Raw genomic sequence first — 27,854 nt, forward strand, 5'->3', positions numbered from 1 at the left:
GAGAGTAAAGTGAGAGAGAGAGAATAAAGTAGAGATAAAGATGTTTTCATTTTAAGTAATGGGTCATCTTAGTTGGGACAAACTAAAAAGGAAAGTGGGTCATCTTCAATGGGACGGAGGGAGTACTAGTAAAATAGATGTGATGAGATTACAACAGGTGAAATTCTTGGGCAGTGGCTAAAACAAAGCAATAGTATGAAATATGGTGAGGGAATATTAGTAAAGAAGCTCACAAGTTGTAATTGTCCAAACCTAAATCCCTAAGAGCATCGGTGGCAGCAGCTTTGCAGTTCTTGTGGGTTTGCTTCGCCCTTCGGATTAGTTGCTCAATGCCATTGTTAAGCAGAATTTTTCTGCACATCATAGTGCCAGCATCTCAGAGAAATTCATCGGTAATCATCGCATTAGCACGTATCAAAGTCGTAAAACTATGTACCTGTTTTCTGCAATCTGCATTCGAACGACAAGGTTCCTGATCATGAAACAAGAGCTCCTCTGCAGCTGATCCGACTGAGGAAACTTTTTCATAGTTTGAATAGCGAGGTCCCCGGCTCCAGATTCGATGACACGAGCTGCATTCTCTGGGGACCTCAAACATAGAGTAGTTATAATTGACATGACCTGTTCATCCAGGAAACACAGTCTGATGCATTAGGTACTTGTCGAATTCTAAATTAAGCATAAACAGATATTAAGTGAACAAAAAACACAGAGAGGTGAAGCATGCATATAAGAAACTGAAAGTAACGTCTGGTAGTTCGCACTTCATTTTCATGCTCTGTCATTTTATCCTTCTACCTTCTTTTCTTTCATTTCTGTTGGGGAGGGGGGACCATGGGGTTGAAGTAGGGTAAAGGTTGATTAATATTCAGGTTACATCTATAAAAGAATCTCCACTATCTTTCTTTGCTTTTAAGTTGGATTTTTTAAAACAAGAGTTTATATTATACTACTAAAAAATTAAAAGGTGTTTAAACGCCTCAAAAAGACTAATGGTGTATGTAATTACTATATGTTACAGATAATTATACATTGTAGAATATGACTAATTTGTTTCCTTATCTATCCAGGCATGGTTGCTACTCTAGGAACAACCAAACTATTAAAAATAGTCAAAAGCTTAAGTCCAACCAGTAGCAAAAAAGAAGAGTATGTTGTATTACTAGGTACTACAGATATATGGGGTTCAAGCAATTTTTTTCCATGGCATCAAGTTGTATACTAACCTCTTTCCATTATCTACTACTCTACTGTATGTATAATGCATGCTACACAATATATGATATACATATTGATAATTCAACTTTATTAAAACATGTTAAGTAATGTTTTCCATTTTCTTGGTTTTAAGTTGGTTCAGAAACAAGAGTGTATATTATACTCCTCAAAAAGACTATTGGCGTATGTAATTATATGTTCAGTCCAACCAGTAGCAAAAAGAAACAGTATGCTGTAGTACTAGGTACTACAGATATATTGGGTTCAAGCATTTTTTTCAATGCAGCAAGTTGTATACTTACTTCTTGCAGCACCAAAGGATCATCTGAGAATCTCGCTGAAAGATTAACAAGCTTATCTGCGCCTCCCTTTTCAACAATAACGTTCTTATAAACATCACTTCCTGCAAGCTAATCAAACACATTAGACATTCTTCGAAGTTCCAGACCAGCACAAAACTACAAAGGATCTAAAAAACTGAAGATATACAAAGATAGTGAGAAATAATATTGGTGCCCAAGAAAGATATGTAAAAATCACTAAAATGGCAATCAAATAGGAATACCAACGGGATATGTTGTACATAAAAGAGATTCCTAACACTACTTTGAGAACAGAACAGGAGGAAATATTTGCAGCACTATAAGCATGAAGAATTAGCACTGTAAGAAAACACTAAACTATCAAATACAATTGATGGTTGCTAAAGCTATCCTACTAAAATGTAAACATATTCATAGACTGGTGCATGATGTGCACTGATACAAAATGCAGATAAACAGTAAGAATAAACAAGGGTGGCAAACTGGCAATACAAGTACAAAAAATCTCAGGCACTCGCATAGTCGCATGTCTATACCAAGTATCAGAAACATAACTAATTCTCTTCAGTTATTACTTAATATGGAGTTAAAAGGATGTAGAGATTACCTTGCGTTTTAATATATTTTGTTTAAAACTATTCATGAACAATGCCACATGATTTTCTTTTTAGGTTTATTAATATATTTCCAGTTGTATGTAGGACAGTATGCCAGTCCAACAGCTATATCTAATGCCCCTGGCATTGATCACTACTCACATAGTCATGTATGGTAAAATTTGAACCCTAGACAACAAAGAGCACAGAGCTTTTGATGCAGCTCTGTTTGCCTGCATACCACTATCATCAAGGCACCTTAGAATCACATCTAAACCCCCAACATCAGAAACGGACCTGCAAATCTCATCCTGCAATAAGACACCAGTAAGAGTGAGCAAGATAAATGTTAAAATTCAACATGAGGTAACATATCTTTCTGCTTCCTAAAACCAGAAGCCACATTCTTAGTACAATCTAAAGGGTGTTAAGTTGAAAGAACAAAGTTTTGAAATTAACAACTTTTTCTTCGCTTTATGAGTCGAGGGTGGAGCAGTAAGAATTGACTCTTAAAATAAAGGAGGTCAACTGCTTGAAAAAGGAACTATGGAGTACATTTTTTTATGTAATGTATTTGGAATTAATTCTAGTGGTGCCTCGAAACAAGGATGGCCACAACATGTAAACGTTCAGCCGTTTTGACATTATTAAACATGAGTTACATACCGCATGATGCGGCGTTAATGAAAAGAAAAAAAGAATCAGATACACTCTTAAATTCACAGCTACAGTTTTCAGAGCTATGCTAGCTGATATTAGACAGGGGGACTAAGGCCTTCATGAAGTGAATCTACAAGAACTTCTGCCATTCCCAACTTTGAGAACTTTCGAGCATAATTAAAAACCTGAAATGAATGTAGAGAATACCAGGATGGTAAGCAAAACCATAAAATACAGAAACAGCACTAGCTCCAGAAATTGCTGTTTGCAATAAAGGTTTTTCTGGAAGTAAACTTCCACAAAAAGTCGACTTACTTGTGAGGCTAGAACGCGATTGTCATCAGATGATAAGATGACGTGTATGGCTTTATATATGCTCGGAATGCTCCCTCCATTGTTTTCTTTTAGAATTTGAAATATTAATTCATCAATTTTCATGTCCATGTGAACGATTCTTTGAGAACTTCGTTTCCAGTTTCAGCTGCAGCGACAACTGAGAAACTGCAATCTAAGATCTTAACATCTTCTCTTTCATTGCTCAGAATACCTACAACTATCTTTGGGCCTCCATTTTCCTTAAATATTTCAGTAGGACCTGCACAAAAAAACAGCACAGATAAGATATTTCCTACCCATTAAAGTAAGCCAATTTTTTTCATTATTGCCCACAACATAACATATTGCTGGTATGGCTCAGAAAATTAGTCGGTAGAAATATCTTGTTCAGTCTGTAAAGAAAAAAAACAAGATTTATTGCATAAAATATACTATGAAACTCAAAAGTTTTGAACCAGTTGGAATATGAAACTGCATATTCAAAACTGCAAAAACTTCCTAAACTATAATGTAACCTTTCCTTTGATAACTCAGTCCACATAATGCCCACAGGAGTAATATCTAAACATATTATATTGGGTGGGATAGCGTAGTGTTGATCTTAAGGAGCTTAGTCCAAGGAGTAATATCTAAACATATTATCAGTGCATATTTAAGTCGAATTCTGGGAGATAAATGTCTGCTACCAATAATGCTTGTGGATCATTTGGATCTAAAAGATTAAGCTCATAAAATTGCATACAACTTGAAATTGTATTTCATTATCGTGAATAACGGAAGCCAAACCCTGGCGATACTCGTCTCGGAAATAATCAACTCCACCGCTCCATTTTTGGCTGCGTTTCCCGATTCTTTATCTCCGCAGCTCATCCAATTTCAACAGCTTCCTGCATCGATGACCGGGTCGTCGTTCAACAACAACAACAGCAACAATTATTCAAAGTGAATCCAAGGTTTTCACTGTAAACTGTTCCTTCATTTCTCTATATTGTGCTTCTATTGGGGAAAAGAAATTTGAATTTTTATTCGGTTATATATTATGTCAACAATCTACTAATGCAAACAATTAATTTATATTTTGAGGTGCTATTTCTGATATATAAAAAAAATAAAACTTTATGCATTCACAGTCACAATTATCCAAGCCCATCTTCATCTTTCTCTAATTTCCTTCTATTTCATCAGCAGCCTAACTTACAGCTCGACGAGCCTAAAGTTTCGGAACCAAAACCTTAAGCTTATTTCACGGCTACGGTTCCAGTTCAAAAACCATCGATTTCGGTTACTATTTTGATCCGCCAGTTTCAACAGTATTTTGCTGATTCGGTTTCACGGTTTTTCTGGTGGTTTTTCGCAGTTATGGAATTTTGGAATCTGAACCGGCCCATGGTTTCAAAAGTGGCGGTTTCGATTCCATTTAAATCTCACGGTTTCGGTTCGGATAAACTATTACTTCCTTCGTCCCGTAATAGGAGTCCTATTTAGTTATTACACGAGTTTTAAGAAATGTAAAGAAAAGTAGGTTGAATAAATTAGTGGAATATGAGTCTCACTTATACTATATAGTATTAGTTTTATAACAAAATGTAAAGGAATAAATTGGTTGAATGTGGGTCTACTTACCATTAATGGTAAAAGTAAAATAGGATTCTTATTGTGGAACAAGTCGAAATGGCAAAACAAAACTTTTAGGGCTCGTTTGATTGCCCTGATAGGGTAAGATAAGCCCTCCTATCTAGGGCTTATCTCGTTGTGATTGCCCTGACAGTAATGCACGACGACCCGGGATACAACCCCAACCCGAGAGAAATTAAGATACCACGCAATGTTTCCTGTATATGCGTATCACGGTCTTCCCCCCTGATAAGCTTGTATGCTATCGATCCTGATAGTTGGAATTGCACTGATTGCCTAAAAAACCCCTTTCCCTGTCGTGAATTCAAAGTTGTAGGAATAAATTTTATGAGCGGTCGAGGATATATGCGACGGAAATTTTAATCGACTGATAATCGTGTTCACCGATTCCTTCATCCGCCCCATTCCAGTTTGTAAGTCTTAATTTTTTTTTCTTCCAATTTTGGATGATAATTACCGGTTTGCCGGTATTAACCACCATAATTTCGCAGTGGCTCCAAATTTGCTGTTTGCGCATTATACAATTGGGTATCTCTAATTTCACGCGGTTGTCGATGGCTAATGAAGAAAGTTCCCGAACGGTATGCTAAAACTTTGCAACAGAATCAAGTGTCCACTGATTGCAATTGAAATTGTCGATTGACCAATTTCACTTGCCTATTGCACATATTCATGATTGAATTATTTCAATTGCCGATTTCCATTGAATTTGATAGTTAAATTTGGTTAAAGTCAGTGAATTAGATTGTTAAATTTGACTCCTTAAAAGTATGGGTCTAATTCAGGATTGATTTAATTGAACACATCTTTGTAGTTGAGGTTTTGGTTTTGTTTTGGTTTTTGTTGCTGAGTTACTACATTAGGTTTTGAGCTATTTTCAAATTGGATTGTGAGGTGTCTGCATATGGAATGCATTTTCAGGTTGCATGTCCGAATAATGACTTGACAACCGTGTTGCTCTTGCTTGAGGAAATAATTCGGAACTACCAAACTAACTTGTTACACATCTCGTTTATGATCACAATGTTATGCCCACAAAACCGCAAGCGTAAAAGTTGGGATCGTCTAGGTCAGTCTGTGGTTTTAGACTCTATTCCGGCTCATGTTCGTCATCTGGATAGACTATTTCGAGAATCAGATAGGACATGTGTGTATAACTTAAGAATGGACAAAAACCATCATACATTGTGGCTTGAAACAAGGGCGTTGTATGCAATTACATACCTGATGTCTTATAATTTAGTGGTAAAAAGTTTCCCAGTTGAATTTGCAGAATTGTGTTTGTGTTGCAGCATTTAGCCTTCCTCGGCGAAGAGCAAAAAAGACTGGCGCGAGAATAAAAATTTGAGCGCCTTTTATGATTTGTTATGGATGGTGTTAGGTTTTGAAGGACAAAATTGGATATATACAAATTGTATGAGGGCAAATATGGCAAACATGTTTCTTATCATTAGTTTCCATATGGCAAATCAAAGACAGTATAAGCTATCATAAGAACTATATCAGGGCAAACAAACGTCGGAGTAAGATACGGACTATCAGCTATATCAAGCAAACCCCTTTACACCTACCCTATCTCATCAACCCATATCATGCCAATCAAACGCGCCCTTATTGTGGAACGAAAGGAGTATTTACTGAGATCCAAAACAAATCCGTCTAAAATGAGACCATGGCATACTCTTGGCCCATGTCATCACTGAGAATTTGATTATCTCAATTATGAAAAATAAAATAAAAATGATGTGATTTAACCTATAACAAAAATCTGTTTGCAGAATGTGCAAAATCTCAATATAAAAATATCAGACCATGTGATTTCATAAATGCTATATGGCCACATTATGGCCAACCATAAAATTGGTTTAACAGAAAAAACTTGGTCCATTTATGATTTCCGGTTCAGCTGTAATTTCTTTAGACTGTTATGTCCCTGTAGTATTTGGCTAGATTAATTGCCTTTTTAATCTCTTTTTTTTTCTGAAATCTTTCTCCCGCCAACTCCCGCGCTTCTCTTTCCACTTTCCTTCCCTTTCCCCGTCAAAAAAATTCGCACCTCGAAGAAATACCTGGCCGATGCAGCGATGATGAGGAAGTGTGTAGTTGTGACATAACGTTTTTTTTTAACTTTTGATTTTTTGGATTCTGTAAAAAGTTTAAATATATTTTGTAATAGTATTGTGTGAAACTAGCGATTGTTATATTTATTTGGTCTCTGTAAAAAATTTGGATAGATTTATGGTAGGATATGAAGAAGAGATATTTATTGGTGTGTGCACAGTACGTGTTTGAATAAATATCCAAATGGGTTCATTATTTTTTTTCTGGTACTACATTTCTGTTGATGCCTAATTGTATCAAATTAGTATAATAATTGATTCAGTAATCTAAATTTTTATTATATTAATCTTATCACTCAGTTAATTGATTTAATTGAATTGAATAATATATCAAACTAGAAGATAAATTGAATAAAATATCAAATCATCCCCAATTAATCAATTAGGTAGAAGATTTAGTTAAATGATCATTGAATTAAATCAGAATTTAATCTAGGATCAAAGATCAATTAAAATTATTTATTATATATCAAATTAATTTCATATTCAATTGATTTATTGAATTATGGAGTATAAGATAAATTGAAAAGCTAAAATACTCTCATGTCTAAAATTTGAATTGATTGATTTAATTGAATTAAATACTCCTATTAAACTAGATATCCAAGGACACATATCCAATTAAATCAACTATAAATTACTCAAAATTAATGAATTGGATATAATATTTAGTTAAATTATTACGTTAAAATTTAAAATTCGGATGTTAAAATATGATCAAAGATCAATAAAAATTAATTATATCAAAATATGATAATATCTTACTGAGATATTGAACTGTGTATAAATATAAGACACATGGATTAGTACTCAGTTAAATCCAGATGAATGATAAACTACATACCTTATGTGAGCACCACTCTTGTTTGATGCACGTTTAGTATTGTTCGTTTTAATTTATATATTTAGTTTGATTTTAATACATTAAATGTTATTAAAAATTTTAATTTCACAAAATTCATAAAAATCAAAGCTCGATTTGCTCGTTTTCTCTATAATTTCAAATAAATTAATAGAATAACAAATCGAGCTTTGATTTTTATGAATTTTGTGAAATTAAAATTTTCAATAACTTTTTTAATATATTAGAATCAAACTAAATATATAAATCAAAATAATAACACTAAACGTGCGTCAAATAATAATGATGCTCACATAAGCTATGTAGCATATCAATCCTCGTTAAATCTAAAATTTTATTGCATTAATCTTAACATCCAAAAATGATTAATTTAATCGAATCAAAGATCAAACTACATCCATTAGATATAAGATAAACTGAATCAAATATAAAAATAATCCCATTAATTAATCAATTGGATAATACTACTGTTTAGCTAAACCACTTTTATCATTATTTATTTTGCTTTATATATTTAGTTTGAATCCAATATGTTTAAAAATATTATTGATATTTTTAATTTTACAAAATTCATAAAAATCAAAGTTAAATTTGTTCGTTTTCTACATAATTTCAAACGAACAAATAAAACAATAAATCTAACTTTGATTTTTATTAAATTTTATAAAATTAAAAATATCAATAACATTATTTCCTTTGATGTAATTGAATCAGAGATCCAACTATATATCCAATTGTATCTGTGTATTTGTTCGACAAAAGATAAATTGAATCAAATACGGAGTATCAAATTATCAAATTGGACATACTAAGATCAAGTCATTCAATTAAAATCCAAAACTTAAGCTTAAAAGTCAGTTGAATTGTTCAATTTAAATTATTTAAAATTCTCAAATATTCAGTTTAATTTCTTAACAAACGAAGTTCTAAATTAATTCATAATTTCTCAATAGAATAAAAAACCAATTCGAATATCCAACTTCTAAATCAAGACAAAATTCATCTATTATATCTTATGAGATTGATTACCGTCCAATTTTAATCCCCGTGAATCTAAAAAAAAGTTCAAAAAGTTCTTTCTTTTAGTAGTTGTAAATTTATAGTAAAAATATCCTTCAGTTGTCATGAAGGATTATTATATAATAATCCATCAAGGATTAAACTTTAAGATTGTTTTAGTTGGAGTGGACAACTATAACTAATTATCACATGATTATTCATATATAAGTAAGTTGTGAGATTATATCTCATAAACTAAACACAGTACATATTTAATCCCGATATATAATCTTGCAAATCGAATAGTCTCTAAGAATATTATTTTTATTTTCTATTGTATTAGTATATCATTTTCATTATGAACGATTTTTTTATTTCAGATTTGTTAATATACTATTGTACCATAATTAAGCTTTATAATTATATATATTTTGAGTTTATAAATAGATTTTAATTCTATAATTTAATTTCATAGTAATACAAAAATTTAGGAGAAAATACTGCCAAAAATTGATATTGTATTTAGTCATGCTTGTTGTACACGAGAGCTTACTTTCATGGAACAAATTTTATTAAAAATATTATGATACGTTCAGACTATATGATAAAATAACTTAATCGATTGGGCATTTGAAAAGAACTACATTAATTAGTGTCTGCTTTGATTCAAATTCCAATTAGAGGCTATTAAATAGGCTGTAGTTATTAATGTAACTTTATTTCAAAATTTGAAATATACAAATTCCCCCTTTTCGTTCTGAAAATTGAGATGAGAACTAAAACAAAAAATAAGGCAAATGATATATAAGTAATTTTAAGTCATCCACTAACTATAACTAATATTTTATGTATTAATGTACACATAAATTTACTAATTTAGCCTTGTGTGGCTGGCCATAATATGGCCATTTAGCATCACTCTTTTACAAAGCTTCAAAAAATTTAAACCATTAATGGAGATTTCCCAACAAAACATTTCAAATCCACTTCACAGATATTAATGCGGCACTTGAAAATGATGAATGACAATCCCGATTCATTAAATACGATTCAAAATCTCCTAATTACAATTTACACACAAAATTTATCTACAATATATGAAAGAAAAATTACCTAAACCATATCATGAAAAAATCTAGCTAGCTAAGGCAATAAAGAAACGTTTCATATCTTCCCCAAAATGTTATCTTTGCTTCTCTATGTAAACATGCCTGCATTGTGTTCACCGTGAAGGAAAATGAAGAAGGGAGGGACAAAAATAAGCGTGCTCATGGGAGATTCAGACTTTAGACAAAAGTAGTGGAGAATGGGAAGGAAGCATTGGATTTGTTCATTGTGGGGGAATACTTTTGTTCTAAGGATAGAAAACACGGTTGATCGCGACTAGGGGATGATTAAAGAAGCGGGGAAGAAAGGGGAAAACACACATCTTTGACCAAAATGTTTAAATAATTGAAATAACTTAGAAAACAACATAGTATCAATTCAACAAAGTACCAATTCTAAGAAATAAAGACTAGAAAGTAGACAATTTTGAAAAGAGTTATGTTCTCAATACTAAAACAATTTTAAAGAAAAGACACCTAGCGGAAGCGTTCAAGACACGGAAAATATCGAGTATGAAGACACGACATATCCAACAATATTAAGCCAAACACAAATAATCCATGAATTCTGCTCAACATCCTCCACGCCCGTCGTCGCTCAATCTGCACATTAAGAAAAACAAATATGCAGGGCTGAGTACTTGATGCACTCAGTGGACACATGCCAAATCAGTTTGTCAAGCCATAACGAGTGATCTTGGGGGTTTTAATTGAAAAGAACCCAAGTCACTAAAATCATCTTTACATAAATTTCGGTTGCAACCATTTTTCCATCCACATCACCATCACCATATCTGAACATACATGACAAGGAATGTGGCCACGAACCAAGTCACTAGATCGGCCAACTCCAAAGAGATAGCGCACGATCTACTGGGTGTACACTAGTCCGAGCAGGGTTTGCGGCCCTACTGGGACCCGAATTCGATTAAACATACATGGCATAGCCACTTCAGATAGGTTCATTCAAACACAAAACATGGCAAGACAAACAATTTTCACCTCCTTTCACATAAAAATAGTATTTAGGACATAGTCCTTATTTAAAAGGAAAGCCCACCTCAAAAGCTTAGCTCCTCCACAAACTTCCTGTCCCAACCTCAACAACGTGCAAAATTTCACCCTTTTCGAAATAACATGATATGCAAAAATCAGGCTTTGCTAAATAATTTAATTTAAAGACAATGCATACTCCTAGGTGTGCCTAGGTGTGCGTGAAAAATTTATCCCTCGTTCACAAATAACACAACAAACTCATCAATCAAGCACAAAACCCAATAATGGCCAACATACTTGACCTCTCGGTTTTTACTTAATAAAATAGTCCAAGTGATTAAATTCCAAACATCATAAATTTCAATTATTGAATATACTAATTCTGTCCAAAATAAACTGGTTGGCAAAATTCAACAAACATAAAAATAAAGCAATAGGCAGTAGCTAACAAGCATGCTCCCAGCAGCCCACGTCTCTCTCTCAACTCTACTTTAATTTCAAATACAAATAAACCCAATTAATCAATAAATTATACCAACCCACTTAACAAAATTTAAGAATGAAAAAGAAACTGCGTAGCTTAATATTAAAACTATACTCCCATCCATCAGCACGTAAGCTCACTTCCCAACACTTATGCTTATCTATTTTAAGTATATATTCAACTCTACAACTTTTCACAATGGAAGGGGAAATATTAAATGGATTTAGTATAAATACTCCCTTGCCACACGTCCCCCTGTTAAACAACTATTCAAGAAGAAAAATTTAATAATCAAATATACTATATTACTCCCTCAAATACTACACGTCTACTACTCCCTGCCACCTACTCACGACAAACTCTCTATCACAAAAGTACAAAAGAAAACTTATTATATACAAGAATTTAATCCCATATACTCCCTAATCCAAAGCGGACTGACCAGAAAATAATAAACCAAAGAAAAAGTACTATATAAATACTCCCAGTCCAAAACGTCTTCTTCAAAGTTTCAAACAACAAAACTCTTTCTTTCCCTACTGTTTAATTCAGAAGACAACCAAACACTCAACAACAGGCTCTCCCTCAAACTCTCGTTCCAAAAAAAAATGATGCCGCAGCAGCCTTCGTCGCTGCTGCAGTCACGGCCTATCCGTCACCGCCACTGTCCGCCACCGATCCCGGCGGTCAGCTCCTCCGTCGCGGCACCGCTACTCCCAACGGTAAGTTTTCCTCTCCCCTTTTCCCAATCCAAACTTTTTATTTCAAAAATTTTAATTGCTCGATTCAAACATTTTTGGGCAGGCAAAAGTATTTCCAAAAATTGGATCGAAGATAAGCAAAAGACAGTTTCTAACTCATTAAAGATCGAAGCTTTGGGAGGAGAGTGTCAATCAAAAAGTTGCAGAAATATTCAAACAATATGCTCTGGCTGCGATCCGTGATCTAACGTGATTATGCAGAGGATTTAGAGAATAAATGGTATACCTTTGGGAAGAAGAAAAACTTATTAGCAACGGGAGGGAATGAAATCACAGCTCTCTCGTTTCAGAACTGCAATACGACGGAATTGACTACAAGATTAATATGATTATGCAAAGGTTTATTATTCAAGAGATTGAGGAGAATTTACCTTCGCGTGGGAGACGAGAAAGAATTGCAGCACATTTTTGAAAAGGATCGTGAATGTGTATTTTATAAGCAAAACTGATAGAGATTTTCATGGATTTAGTGGTTGGAGAGGTTTTAGGGAGTGGGGGTTTTTTGTGAAGAGGAAAACGTGTAGAATAGGATTAGAAGAAGGAATTATTTTTGACTGAGTATTTGACTGCAGGAAATAAATAGGGATTTTGAATAAATGGCTATATTAAAAGTATCCCAATTGAATTAGGATAAATAGCATAGGAGAGAATAATAATAATAATAATAGACAAAAGTGATAGGCCCAAAAATATATGAAATTTAGTGCTTAGATTTAATTGTGGTGTTTTATTATTTTAGTACTTTGGTGTTATTCCAAATACTTAGACGAACGCCCAACTTTTCCATCGACGATTCTCACAATAAACTCGTCAACTGTTTTCACCACACAATTAATCAACAACCAAACAAGCATTCGAAAATTTCATTCGCAACTAATCAAAACGAAGACGGTATTTTAATCAAGGTCTATCACTCGCTCGTTCTCAAAACAAAACTAATCGAAAAAGGTACTAAAAAGACGGGTGTTACAACTTTTCAATTGGTCAACTCGTCGAGGATTGTCTTGACTAGAGGTCACCAAACCGAACCGGCCCGGAACCGTCACCGGCGGTTCGGAACCGTGAACCGGAACCGCGGTGACGGTTCGGAACCGGATAAGGTTCGGCGGTTCCGACGGACCGGTTCAGGTTCTCAAGAAATGAAGAACCGTAACCGGCGGTTCGTCGGAAACCGGCGGTTTGCCGGTTCCGGCAGGCTTTTTTTTTTTTCAATTGTTTCAACTTTAAAATATACAAATACAATTATATTAATTGTATTTGTATATACTCTAATCGGTGAAGAAGACTTCTCTATAAGACTAAATCCGGGAGACTTTGACAATTCTACTATGATTGTTGATTGTTAAATTAAACTCAACAATTAAGGTTGAATTGCTAAAGGTATCCTCAATTTAGTTATCTAGAAACATCTCATTCGCCGACTAAGAGTATATATATATATATATACTATCTATTTACATTTATAATTTATTATTTTTTACTTCAAGTTTTTTTTATTTAAATTGTTATACTCCCTCCGTCCCACTTTAGGAGTCCCGGTTTACTACTTTTGGATGTCCCACTTTAGGAGTCCCGGTTGGAATATTCCATAATTGGTAATAGGCCACACATTCCACTAACCTTTTTCCACTCACATTTTATTATAAAACTAATATAAAAAGGTAGGACCCACATTCCACTATATTTTTTCACCAACTTTCCTTTATATTTCTTAATACCCGTGCCGAACTCAACCGGAACTCCTAAAGTGGGACGGAGGGAGTACAAGCTAACAAGCATGTATTATGTTATGTATTAAGTCTTTTGACTCTTTTGTAATTTCAATTTTCAACATTTGTATTTGTAATATCGACATATCGTTCAAATTCGTATAATTGTATCAATAAAATTCCAATTGTCCAACTCCAATGTCGACTTCTACTCTATTTGTCAATTGTCATTCTCGTTTTATTTATTTATTCGATAGTAAAAGACTACAACTACAAGATGTAATTTGTAATAAGTACTATAAATGAATAAATTTTTAAAATAAAATTAAAAAAAAAAAACAAACTTGAACCGGCGGTCCAAATCGGAACCGGCCCGGAACCGTCTGGAAACCGCCGGTCTTGAACCGGCGTTGAACCGTGTCCGAACCGGTTCAAGGACCGGAACCGCCGGAACCTAGGCGGGCCGGTTCAGGTTCTACATTTTTCCGAACCTGAACCGGCGGTTCCGAACCGGGAACCGGCGGTTCTTGAACCATGGACCGTGGTGACCTCTAGTCTTGACGATGCGAGTGTTCAACGGCTTCTCCCAACAACAGTTCAATCCGGCGGCCTCAAACTCCGCATTCTTTGGTCCGTCTCAACGGGAAGTTACCTCGACGATCATGCAGTCCACCCCAATAAATTGTTAATTTTTATTTTATTTTAGTGATACTAAAATAAAATAAAATTTGAAAAATAAAGACATTATACATTATTTATTACCTTTGGTCTAATCATAATGGACATTTCCATGTCCATTACAACTACATCAAATATGTTACCCGCAATGAATAAATTCATTCCCATTATTTACTATTGTCGTTTAAATCCTAAATCTAACTAACAACTTTTCTTGGGTTTTACGAATGATGTGGTCGCCGCCCACGTGGTGGGAAAAAAATAAGTGCTCTCATGGTGGGCAACGACTACATCATCCGTAAAACCTAAGAACAGTTGTTAATTAGATTTAGGATTCAAACGACAATAACAAATAATGGGAAGGAATTGCAATGAATTTATTCATTGCGGATAATAGATTTGATGTAATGGTAAGAGTATCCACAATGGCAATAGGCCAGTCATAGGCTAGCCACAAACTCCTCCTGCTACATCGTCAGCACTAAAATATCTCCCGCCACATCATCAGGACAAGCAATAGGCAAGCCATAGGCTAGCCACATCAAACAAAATTAAAAAAAAACAACTAAAAATTTACGGAATTAAAACACAAAATACGGAATTAAATTTACGACACAAATACGGGAAAATTCATTAATTTTATTTAAATAAAAAAAAGTACATTAACTAAAAAAAATTACATAATATAAAAAAACCGGACTTCCACACACGAGCCCCCACCCCACTCTACTCTCGTCGTCGCCGCCGCCGTCCTCGCCGCCACCCGGGACCCCAAATCTGCGGCATCTGAGCCCGCGTCTGATCCTCCCAACTGTGCCGCGCGGCATCCAAATCGACCCGCATACTCTCGAGCATTGAGTGAAGAAACCTCTTCTCCACGGGTCAGTTGCCTCCCTCCATTCAGCTAAGATCTTGTGCATTTGTTTACGCGTTTTTTTACGCGCGCAGAAGGCGAGCTCGGTTGGCGACTTGCCAGCAGGGGGGATGCCGACTGGACCTCTTGGGACCCCTGGGCGACTCCCCTCGTTGCCCGTTGCGCCCGCCTTTGACCAACCGGGCGAGTGCGGTGAGTAAACAATGGAGGGGACGAGAACTCCTGAACATCCTCAGGGAGGTCGTGGGAACCGCCGCTACTGCCGCTGTAATCACCGGCATAGTTCAGCCGCTGCTTCTTTGGCTAGCCAGCATCGACACCCGCCCGAAACTTCTCGGAATCCATCAGCACCAGATAGCAGTTCTAGTAGGTGAATTCCTTATACAGCCACGACACGGGAAAGGCTTTCTCCGCTATCCTCCTGCAGTACTCGTCAGTTTGGCCACTGGTCTTCATGCGGAGAGCGTTGGTGTACAAGTCAACAAATTGGGAGACCGCAGCTCTGATTCGCTCCCACCCCTTCCGACACTCCTCCCCGTTGTATGTCTTCCTCTGCGGGCAATTCCTCTTGTAGGCTCCTGCAATTTTAGCCCACATGTTGATGATCCTCTGATTGTTCGAAACGTGGGGATCATCGCAAAAAGACACCCAAGCCTTGGATAGCGCGACGTTCTCATCATCCGTCCACTTCCTCCGTGTCGGGCTGTCGTCATCAGTCGGCTGCGACGACCACCTTTTTGCCCTTCTTCTTCTTCGGTGCGCCCCGCCCCCGCCCTTGACCGACTCCCCATGTATCCTTGGGAGTGTCATCGTATCGATCGACTCGTTCCAACAACTCCTCTAAGGAGAAAGTCTCATCTCCAGTGGATTGAGTCTCCACTAGGGTCGATGTGTGGGAAGATGTAGTCAATAAATCAAGACTGGGGCGATAGACATTGCCCCCCTCCCCCGGTGTCCCCTGCATCACGGGCTGCACCCCCCGCCTGCCACCCTGCATCATCTGCGGCATCATCTGCATCCCGGCTCCCCAACCGGGCATCATCTGCATACCGGGTTGCATCCCCGGTACCCCCTGCCCGCCGCCCTGTGGCATCATCTGCATCCATGAGACTTATATACTAGTTTCAGTTTTCGCTTGACACGATGTGGGACAGTTATATGTTGTATTTTTAGTTTCAATTGCCAACAAAAATTGCATTACATGTATGTTTATTGCATATTTAATATATTTTGGTATATTGACGTTTTGTGAGAAATGTGCAAAATAGAGCCTCAAAAGATATCAAAAAGTTGGAATCAAGTCTGGAGGAAAAGAGTTAGCTAGCGGTCCGCTGGGCCTCAGCCAACGGCTGCTGGAGTCCATCGACCATCGAAGAAACAACGATTCGCCTCAGAACACGACCAGCGATTGCTGGAAGTTGTCCCAAGAGAACGCAGTCTTTTTAACTAGTAGTCCATTAAAATAAAAATAAAATACTTCATGTAACTCAAGCTAAGAAAAATAACATAGATATAGAAAAAGAAAATGCAAAAAAAAAATGCTTTATCATAATAACTACTCCATCCATCTCCTACTGATTGTTCACTTTTGCCATTTTGGTACGTTCCATAATAGTGAATTCATTTTTCTTTTTAGTAAAAATACACATTTCTTCTCACTTAGTTTACTCTCTTTTACTTTATTCTCTCACCATCTCTCTAACTTTTTTTCATTTTCTACTTTATTATTTATTTATCTAACTCACTAAACATAAATTTTCTTAAGTCGGGTGTCGAAAAAAAACGTCACTATTACTATAAAACATAGGGAATACTATTTAAAAACAATAGAACTATAGTGAATGAATTAAATGCAATTGTACCAACTAATTGTAAGTCATTTGACGCATGAACATATGCGTTTCATGCATCGCTTTCTACTATTGGGAGTCGACTTTGTAAGAACAATATTAAGATAGCCACCACGTAGCTCTCTCTTGTATGTGTAACCATTACCAATGGGGTATCCCGTATCCCTTTATTAACTTTTACCGTAAATTTTTATCTAGCATAAATTTTATATAGTACTATTATTTATGAGTTAAATAAAGAAAGAATAAGAAAAGAGAAAATAAATTAAAGAAATTGATATATCTATTTTAAAAATGTGCCATTCAGAATAAGATCTCAAAAAGAAAAATATGTTACTTGAAGTGAGAAAAAGGGGGCGTTATCAACATCAACAGACTATTTCCTCAAGAAAGGAAAAGCATATTGGAATATACTAAAACAGATGTGATGAGATCAAGGTAGAGATGCTAATAAAAGAATTTTCTAACAAAAACAATATTATAAAGTTTTTTACTTAAAAAATAAGAACCACGATACCAACATATACAAAATATCTATCTGCAATATACTAAAACAGATGTGATGAGATCATGACATGAAATTACAACAGGCGAAATTCTTGGACATTGGCTGAAACAAAGCAATATTGAATATGATAATGGAATAACAGTGAAAAAGCTCACGAGTTGTAATTGTCCAAACCTAAATCCCTCAAAGCATCGGTGGCAGCAGCTTTGCAGTTCTTGTGGGTTTGCTTCGCCTTCCGGATTAGTTGCTCAATGCCATTATTAAGCAGAATTTTTCTGCACATCATAGTGCCAGCATCTGAGAAATTCAATGGTAATCATCACAGTAGGAATATCAGAGTCGAAAAACTATTTACCTGTTTTCTGCATTTCGAACGACAAGGTTCCTGATCATAAAACAAGAACTCCTCTGCAGCTGATCCGACTGAGGAAACTTTTTCATAGTTTGAATAGCAAGGTCCCCAGCTCCAGATTCAATTGCACGAGCTGCATTCTCTGGGGACCTCAAACATAGAGTAGTTATAATTGACATGACCTGTTCGTCCAGGAAACACAATCTGATGCATTAGGTGCTTGTTGAGTTCTAAATTAAGCATAAACAGATATTAAGTGAACAAAAAACACAGAGAATTGATGCATGCATAAGCATAAGAAACTGAAAATAACGTCTGGTTGTTCGCACTTCATTTCCATGCTCGTCATTTTTTAAATTTTATCCTTCTACCTTCTTTTCTTATATTTTTGATGGGGAGGGGGGACCATGGGGTTGAACTTTAAAGTAGGGAGTCCATTCCACCAAATGAACTTTGAAGTAGGGAGTCCATCTATAAATGAAGGTATAAATGAATCTCCCTCTATTACACCCAAATGGAGTCCATTCCACCAAATATAATATCTTTCCATTATCTACTACTCTACTGTATGTATAATGCATGCTATACAATATATGATATACATATTGTATAATGCATACTGCAGATATATTGGGTTCAAGCATTTTTTTCAATGGCTGCAAGTTGTATACTTACTTCTTGCAGCACCAAAGGATCATCTGAGAATCTCGCTGAAAGATTAACAAGCTTATCTGCGCCACCTTTTTCCACAATAAGGTTCTTATTTACATCACTTCCTGCAAGCTAATCAAACACATAATATTAGACATTCTTCAAAGTTCCATACCAGCACAAAACTATAGAGGATCTATCAAACTGAAGATGGACAAAGACATGAAACGAATTTAGGCAAAGATGGTGAGAAATAATTCTGGTGCCGGAGAGAGATAATATCTATTAGAAAAATATTATAGAAAATCCTAAAATGGCAATCAAATAGGAATGGCATCGGGATATGCTGTACATAAAAAAGATGCCTAACACTACCTTTGAGAACAGAACAGGAGGTAACATTTGCAGCACTATAAGCACAGAGAATTAGCACCATCAGAAAACGCTAGACTATCAAATACGATTGATGGTTGCTAAAGGTATCCTACTAAAATGTAATCTTAGACTGATGCATGATGTGCAGTGATGCAAAATGCAGATAAACAATTAGAATCAACAAGGGTGGCAAACTGGCAATACAAGTACAAAAAAAGTTCAGACACTGGCATAGTCGCATGTTTATACCAAGTATCGGAAACATAACCCTCTTCAGTTAATATAGAGTTAAAAGGATGTAGAGAGTACCTTGCATTTGTACTATATCGTGTTTAAAACTATTCATAAACAATTCTACAAGGTTTTCTATTTAGATTTCTTAATATATTTCCAGTTGTATATAGGACATTATGCCAGCCCAACAGCAATATCTAATGCCCCTGGCATTGATCACTACTCATATAGTCATGTATGGTGAAATTTTTGCACCTTAGACAACAAAGAGCACAGAGCTTTTGCTGCAGCACTGTTTCCCTGCATACCACTATCATCAAGGCACCTTAGAATCACATCTATACCCCCAACATGAGAAACGGACTTGCAAATCTCATCCTGCAATATTAGATGAGTAAGAGTGAATAAGATACGCATAAAAATTCAACATGAAGTAACCTATCTTTCTGCTTCTTAAAACCAGAAGCCACATTCTTGGTACAATCTAAAGGGTGTTAAGTTTAATTAGCTAAATTTTGAAATTAACAATTTTTTCTTCGTTTTTTGAGTCGAGGGAGGGGGGGCAGTAAGAATTGAGTATTTGAGTTTTTAAATAAGGAGGTCAACTGCTTGAAAATGGAACTACATTTATTCATGTAATGTATTTGGAATTCATTCTAGTGGGAGATTAATTAGTTGGATGGGTGGCTATGACTAATTATCACATGATTATCCGTCTAGAATTAAGTTGTGAGATTCAATCTCATGAACCAAACACAATACATATTTGATCCCGAGATATAATCTTGCAAACCGAATAGCCCCTAAGTGTGTCAAGTTAAAAAAGATTTGTTGCATAACATAATGATACTCAAACTTTTGAACTATTTCCAATTGGAGTATGGAACCGCATATTAAAAACTACCTAAACTATAGTGTAACCTTTCCTTTCATAACTCAATCCACATTATGCTATTACGTCCATTTATATTGGGCTACCCTAGTGTTGATCTTATGGAGCTTAGGCCAAGGAGTAATACCTAAACATATTATCAGTGTATATTTAAGTCCAACTTAAGTGAATTCCGAGAGGCAAATGTCTGCTATCAATAATGCTTGTGGATCAGTTGGATCTACAAGATTAAGCTCATAAAAGTGCATAGAACTCTTAAATTTTTTTATAGTTCAGTTCCTTTAGATCAAACATTATGGCAAAGAAGTCTATACCGTGAATAACGGAAGCCAATGCCTTTAATCCTGAAGCCAAACCCTGGCGATACTCGTCTCGGAACTTTGCACAAACACAAATAATCAACTCCACCGCTCCATTTTTGGCCGCAATTGCCGCGTTTCCCGATTCTTTATCTCCGCACAAAACTCTCAACTCATCCAATAATTCAACAGCTTCCGGCAATGGCTTTTCCTCTCTCAATTTCCCCAAACACTCGATAACTGGATTACTTTCTCCTGGTACGGAGGTCACAATTCCTTGACAAAATTAAAAACAAAAATGAGTGAGAAATGTAGTCCCCGCAGCTAGTGAAGAAATCTGAGTGTGGTCGGAGTTACAAACCGGATAGATCGACGCCTTGAAGAGTGAGTGTCTGGATAGCGTCGTTGAGAGCTTCAGCTGGATCCATGCCGAGATCTTCTATGTTTTCCTCCACCATTTCGTCGAAGGCTTTCTGTGAAACTGTACGCGCTGCCGCCTTCGCCGGTGCCATCTTGTGCCGCCGATCGGGGAGAGAGAGAGAGAGTAGCGGTGGTGATTCGCGATTTAGAAATTTGAATATTAGCGGGCTGAGATCATATTGAAAGGGTTTGGGCTAAATTTTTGGTTTGCGCGAAAATTCGTAGCAGCCCATAAAACCGCGACAGAGGGGAATTGAGTATTTAAGGCTTCATTATAACTAGTATATCCCCGCTCGTTGCGCAACAGACAAGACAAAATTCGTAGTAAATCATATACTAACTCGTGTGAGATATGAATAATTTATTACGTATTCATTTAATTACAATTATAATTTATTACTGAATTGTCAATGGAGAATACATATATACTCCCTCCGTCCCACTTTAAGAGTCCCGGTTTACTACTTTTGGGTGTCCCATTTTAGGAGTCCCGGTTGGAATATTCCATAATTGGTGATAGGCCTCACATTCCACTTACCTTTTCATACTCATATTACTTTCTTGAATTAGTTACTATTTTTGTATATTTAAGAATAAATATGATGTTGTATGTACAATATTAATACAATATCAATTCTTTGAAATTACTTCAGAATAGTTGTAAAGTAAACTATCGACTTATAGTACTACTACATATAAAAGCACATGACAACATTCTTCAAATTCACTACTTCATAACTTGAAATATATGTGTCACACTTTAATCTTTGCGAGGTATGAATAAATGAAATTAGTCAAATATTGTACTTTGTTTTATTTGGGGGGAAATTTCATTTATTGCAAAATTCTATCTGTTTTGTATTAAGTTTTGTATTATGTTTATGACACTATTATAGATAACATAATATTCATTACAAATATTAACATCTATAACTTAAATTTTGATTAATTTTGCTATGATCTAGTATATCCCCAGCGCGTTGCGCAGCTGACGAAATTCGTACCAAATCCTATAATCCGTGCGAGGTATGAATAAAGGAAATTATTTAACACACTTCGTGCCCAAAAGTTTTGTACGATAATACATCAATGATACAATTTTATTAATCCCTTCCCATTCTTCCATTTTTTTAATTTTCTTAATGACACCTTTCCACAATATTTCTTCCAAATTTAGAGTAGTACTTGATAAAGCTCGTTTCATGCATTGGTTTAGGGTTAAAATTCTGTGCATTTGGGGCGCTAATGTGAGTTATTGAGTTCAGGTGCACCTGCACTGCACTCTCAGGACCTGTCAAAATGACGCCGTTGCCGGGGAATGCATGGTGTTATTTGTGTGTTTGCGAATGTTTTGGTGTAAATGGTTTATTTACTATGTTTTCTTTTGTTTCTTTTTTCAGTTTATGAACAGGAGCTACCGGTTCGGACACTGGAACAACTCACCTGGTTGGAGGAGCGCCCAGACTAGTTGGCGGGTCAAGGAAGCGATATTCCCAGTTACCACCAGATCGGGGCTTACAACAAGGGATCCAGTTCACCTGAGTTCGGAGAGCGACGAGGAGTCAACTTCGTCAGTTAAGAAGGAACCAAAGTCAACCTCAGAAACAGAGGAGGAAAGCGTTGAGAGCATGGCCAACGCAGGCGACGACGACCCAGAGATCGGCTGGCTCACTGCCCATTTAGATGGCGAGCCTGCCCAGGCCATCGTCTCCAACCAGCGCCAGAGGGCGATCGACATCAAAACTAATGTGCTGGGTATTCTACCAAATTTCTCGGGTCGGAGGAATGAGTGTCCATATGAATTCCTCAATGAGTTCAATAAGCTTTGCAGTATTCAGAAGAGGCCCAACGATGCAACAGAGGAGGATTACCGACTACGCGCGATCCCGTTTGCGCTAAAGGGGGAGGCTAACACGTGGTTATTGAGGTTGCCTCCCGATTCGATCCATACGTGGAAGGACTTCAAGTTGGAATTTCTGGATTACTTTTTTCCTTCTAACAAAACAAATGCTCTTAAGAAGGAGATCCAGGAATGCAAGTAGGAGTATGATGAATCGTTGAGCCAATACTGGTCCAGATTTAAAGGGCTGCTCGATGCTTTCCCGAACCATAGGATGATGGAAGCCAAGACCTACTATCTGTTCTATGAAGGGGCAAAACCTGAGTCCAAAGATCTGATGAATACCGCTAGTGGAGGAAATTTCACCAAGAGAAAGGTGAGCGAGGCCCGAGAGATACTGGGAAGATTAATTGATGCAAAAAAGGCATACGATTCACCTTGTACCATCCTAAGGAGAGGAAGTGCGGATGCAGTCACAGTGCAAAATGAAGAGAGGATGGATGCCCGAGTGGATGCAAGGATGGATGTTAGAATGGAGCAGCTGGAGAAGACTATTCTAACTGCCCTAGGGAAGAACGATTCACCGGGTCCAACAGAGAAAGAAAAACAAGCACTGGGTCCAGAGGATGGTTACAATTATTGCGGATCTCAAGGAGGGATGGATTGTCCAGCCCATATAAATGTGGTGGGAAATTGGAACCAAAATAATCAAGGCAACAATTGGAACCAGTGGAGAATCAAAGACGCTCCATGGAGGGACAATCCATGCTTCAGGTGGTCCGAGGGGAATCAAAACCCTCAACTCCAGATCACTAACTCAGAAGGAAACCAAGGAAACCAACCTAATTGGTCCGGAAGGAATCAAGAGGGGCAGGGCAACTGGAATCAAGGAGCACAAGGTAATTGGAGTCAGGGAGGTCAAGGAAATCAATCCAGCTGGAACAATAGGAACCAAAATAACCAGGGAATCTCATATGTACCCCCACACCAGAGAAACAACAACTATCAGGGGTCAGGGAATCAGTACAACAATAACCTAGGAGGTCAAGGAAACTTTCACCCGCATCAAGGGGGTGGACCAAATCATGGTCAAGGGCCAAGTGACAGTCAACAGAACTCTCGGACCCAGAGGAATCTGGATGATATGGTCCATGACCTAGTGAATTCTCAACAGCACATGCAAAACAACTTGGTGGCAAACAATGACGTGGTCCACAAGCTCCAGGATGCTCAGCAGGAACACAAGGCCGCAATGGATCTGATGTCGAAGCAATTATCTCAGATCGCAACGTCTACTGAGCGACATGCGAGGAAATGAAGGAAGGATTCCAGCCTCAGTAAAACCACCAGAAAGGACAAATATCAGCCAAGTTACCCTGAGATCCGGGAAAGCATATGAAGGACCCAAGCTGAAGGTAAATGATGAAACGCCAGTGCCGATGAGCGAGGATGTTATCCACCTGGTCCAGCAAAAAGAAGAAGTTAGGGTAGAGGATGATATCCAAGCCGGTGACTTGGGAGGATTGTTACCTCGAATGGCTGACCCATTTTTCTTAGACCCGGAGCCTGAGGTAGAAACTGAAAAAGAGAAAGGAGAGGCGGAGGGCCCTCTAAGGAAGATCCGACAAACGCAGCAAAGAGGATTAAACCTTTTCCCTACCGAGGGGATGCCAAGAAGAAAAAGGACAACCCCGTGGATTTCATGGAGATCTTTGGGAAGCTGGAGATCAATCTCCCGTTCCTGGAGGCTATGAAGCTGCCCCCGTTCAGCAAATTCATTAAGGAGTTCATTGCGGGCAAGGCAAAATCCGATGGAAAGATCGTGATCGGGGAGAATGTATCTGCAGTAATTCAAAAGAGGATAATGCCGTCAAAGCAAACTGACCCAGGTATGTTTACCTTACCTATCACTATAGGAGGTGTCAGAGTCGAACATGCTATGTGTGATCTAGGTGCATCTATTAATGTGTTACCGCTTTCCATATATAAAAAACTGGTAGGAGCAAGAATGACTGATACGAAAGTGGTGATACAGTTAGCTGATAGATCATGCATTAGCCCTGAAGGAGTGTTAGAAAATGTGATAGTTAAAGTTCATGATTTTCTATACCCTGCCGATTTCCATGTGATTAAGATGAGTGAAAACGAAACTGCTGAGTCTAGTGGCGTTCTTTTAGGAAGACCATTTTTTAGGACCGCTAAGACTATAATTGATGTTTTTGATGGCACCATCTGTTTAGATTTCAATGGGGAAAAATTCACTTTTAGTATTGATGAAGCTATGAGGAAACCACTTGACGTGGAAAACCTCCATTTTGTTGATGTGATTAACCCCCTGGTCCAGGAGTTTCTTGAGACCGAGCTATTGCAGGAACAAGCTGACACCTCGGAGATGACTGAATCTATGAGGAAAGAGGTTGCGGGATGGTGTGAAGCAGTTATTAAGCAAGGGCTAACTGATGAGGAAATCACAAAAGCAATAATGGATTTCTGTGCCAAGGCCGGATCCACTGGGTCCAAGGGATCAGTCCATTTGGCCAGTGTGGAAAAGTTGCCAAAGTTGGATGAGCTGGTCAAGAAAGGAATGGAGAAGAATCCGTTGCCACCTGAAGTACCCCCTCCAAAGAAAGAGTTGAAGAACCTTCCTCCGGGTTTGAAGTATGCCTACTTGGGCGAAGGCGAGTCTCTGCCTGTCATAATCAACAACCTTCTGACCCAGGAGCAGGAAGTCAAGCTATTGGAAGTGCTGGGGAGGAACCAGAAAGCAATAGGGTGGACTCTATCTGACCTAGTGGGGATCAACCCCGATCTATGTATGCACCATATTCGTTTAGAAGAAGGAGCCAAGGCACACCGGGATCTCCAAAGGAAACTCAACCCCAACATGAGAGAGGAAGTCTTAAAGGAAGTATTGAAGCTGCTGGCCCTGGGAATCATATACTCCATTCCCGACAGTGAGTGGGTGAGTCCTGTTCACATGTTGCCGAAGAAATCGGGAATACAAGTAGTCAAGAATGACCGCAACGAGCTTGTGCCCACAAGGTTAGTCACGGGGTGGAGAATGTGCATAGACTACCGAAAACTCAATGCGGCCACACGAAAGGATCATTTCCCGCTACCCTTCATCGACCAAATACTGGAAAGGTTGGCGGGAAAGCAATACTTCTGCTTTCTAGATGGCTACAGTGGATACTTCCAAATATATGTCAATCCGGAGGATCAGGAGAAGACCACATTTACCTGCCCCTTTGGAACATACGCCTACCGGAGAATGCCTTTTGGTCTGTGCAACGCACCTGGGACATTTCAGCGATGCATGATGAGCATTTTCTCGGATCTACTGGAGGACTGCATAGAAATTTTTTTGGATGATTTCACCGTATATGGAGACTCTTTCGAGACTTGTCTGGGGCACCTAGATATTGTTTTGGAGAGATGCAGGAAGAAGAACCTGGTGCTGAACTATGAGAAATGTCACTTTATGGTCAAGGAAGGGATAGTACTGGGACATATTGTATCTGAGAGGGGCATCGAGGTAGATCAAGCAAAAGTGGAGGTGATCTCTAAGCTTCCACACCCAACGAATCAGAAGGAAATTCGAGGATTCTTGGGGCATGCAGGGTTCTACCGAAGGTTCATTAAGGACTTCGCAAAGATCGCTCAACCCCTAACAAGACTACTCCAGAATGAGGTAGAATTTGAGTTTGATGATAAGTGTAAAAAAGCCTTCCAGCTGCTCAAGGATCGTCTGGTCACAGCTCCGATAATCCGCACACCCAACTGGGATTATCCCTTCGAGGTAATGTGCGATGCGAGTGACTTTGCAGTAGGAGCAGTGCTAGGCCAGAGGATCGAAGGAAAAAGTTATGTCATATTTTATGCCTCAAAGACTCTCAACCAGGCCCAGAAGAACTATGACACCACCGAGAAGGAGATGCTGGCTGTGGTGTACTCATTTGAAAAATTTCGGCCATATCTACTGGGGTCAAGGGCAATAGTGTTCACTGACCATACAACCATTAAGTATCTTCTAGCCAAGAAGGAATCAAAGCCAAGGCTAATCCGATGGGTGCTGCTATTGCAAGAGTTCGACTGGGAGGTCAGAGATAAAAGAGGAACCGAGAATAGAGTGGCTGACCATTTAAGCAGAATTACCCAGGGAGAAGATGAGGAAGCCGTCCCGATGCTTTTCCAGAGGAGCACTTGTATTACTTAGGGGAATCCACTAGACCAATCAGATGGGTAGCAGTGTTAGCATTAACTGGGCCCGAGGAGTCAGAGAAACGGAAAGGCAAGCCGAATGACGAGCCTTGGTTTGCTGACCTGGCGAATTATTTAGTTACTGGAGAATTACCTACCGCACAAGAGATCACTAGGGCCTAGAGGATGAAGATTAAAAGCGATTCCAAGTACTACTTTTGGGATGACCCATACCTCTGGAAGATGGGTCCAGATCAAGTAATAAGAAGGTGTATTCCAGAGTGGGAGCAAAGAGACGTGCTAAACCATTGCCATGCACTAGCATGTGGTGGCCATTTAGGCCCAAGGAAAACGGCAGGAAAGGTTCTGGATAGCGGTTTCTACTGGCCTTCGTTGAATAGGGATGCTTATGAGTTTTGCCAGAATTGTAACAGGTGCCAACTGACCGGAGGGATTTCTATGAGAGATGAGATGCCACAAACTCCTATAATAGTCTGCGAGATCTTTGATGTTTGGGGCATGGACTTCATGGGCCCATTTCCATCATCGTATGGAAATACGTATATATTGGTTGCTGTAGATTACGTGTCCAAGTGGATAGTGGCCAAGGCTACAAGCTCTAGCGATGCGAAGGAAGTCTCAAAGTTCCTAAAGGCCAATATATTCAACCGATATGGCGTGCCCCGAGCGATCATCTCGGACCAAGGGACTCACTTCTGTAATAGAACAATTGAAGCGCCGATGAGAAAATATGGAGTCCACCATCGGTTATCCACTCCGTATCATCCCCAGTCAAATGGGCAGGCTGAAATCTCAAATCGAGAGATTAAGGGCATCCTAGAGAAGACGGTGAATACCTCAAGGAAGGACTGGAGC

At 37.9% G+C, this 27,854-nt stretch overlaps 3 protein-coding genes and 1 long non-coding RNA gene across 4 annotated transcripts; 1 reads left to right on the forward strand and 3 right to left on the reverse strand.

The window, feature by feature from the left end:
* Positions 1 to 104: 104 nt before the first annotated feature.
* LOC125217590 (armadillo repeat-containing protein 6-like) lies at positions 105 to 3,935 on the reverse strand. The gene is made up of 6 exons (XM_048119108.1): positions 3,920 to 3,935; positions 3,349 to 3,392; positions 2,326 to 2,448; positions 1,521 to 1,628; positions 437 to 621; positions 105 to 353 (listed from the first exon to the last, which is right to left on the reverse strand). The coding sequence occupies exons 3-6, from the start codon at positions 2,374 to 2,376 to the stop codon at positions 230 to 232; spliced, it is 468 nt and encodes a 155-aa protein (XP_047975065.1). The 5' UTR covers positions 2,377 to 2,448; positions 3,349 to 3,392; positions 3,920 to 3,935; the 3' UTR covers positions 105 to 229.
* Positions 3,936 to 4,902: 967 nt separating this feature from the next.
* On the forward strand, positions 4,903 to 6,195 carry LOC125217592. The gene is made up of 3 exons (XR_007175758.1): positions 4,903 to 5,181; positions 5,260 to 5,349; positions 5,690 to 6,195. It is a non-coding gene; the product is annotated as an uncharacterized LOC125217592 (long non-coding RNA).
* Positions 6,196 to 17,731: 11,536 nt separating this feature from the next.
* Positions 17,732 to 19,704, reverse strand: LOC125217591 (armadillo repeat-containing protein 6-like). The gene is made up of 4 exons (XM_048119109.1): positions 19,583 to 19,704; positions 18,743 to 18,850; positions 18,071 to 18,249; positions 17,732 to 17,990 (listed from the first exon to the last, which is right to left on the reverse strand). The coding sequence occupies exons 1-4, from the start codon at positions 19,631 to 19,633 to the stop codon at positions 17,867 to 17,869; spliced, it is 462 nt and encodes a 153-aa protein (XP_047975066.1). The 5' UTR covers positions 19,634 to 19,704; the 3' UTR covers positions 17,732 to 17,866.
* Positions 19,705 to 20,380: 676 nt separating this feature from the next.
* Positions 20,381 to 21,087, reverse strand: LOC125220559 (armadillo repeat-containing protein 6-like). Its single transcript, XM_048122721.1, has 3 exons — positions 20,880 to 21,087; positions 20,534 to 20,794; positions 20,381 to 20,439 (listed from the first exon to the last, which is right to left on the reverse strand). Exons 1-3 carry the CDS (start codon positions 21,028 to 21,030, stop codon positions 20,381 to 20,383), a joined length of 471 nt encoding a protein of 156 aa, XP_047978678.1. The 5' UTR covers positions 21,031 to 21,087.
* Positions 21,088 to 27,854: the final 6,767 nt, after the last annotated feature.

The sequence above is a fragment of the Salvia hispanica genome, chromosome 4, assembly GCF_023119035.1.
Source record: "Salvia hispanica cultivar TCC Black 2014 chromosome 4, UniMelb_Shisp_WGS_1.0, whole genome shotgun sequence".
In the NCBI taxonomy this organism is placed as follows: Eukaryota; Viridiplantae; Streptophyta; class Magnoliopsida; order Lamiales; family Lamiaceae; genus Salvia; species Salvia hispanica.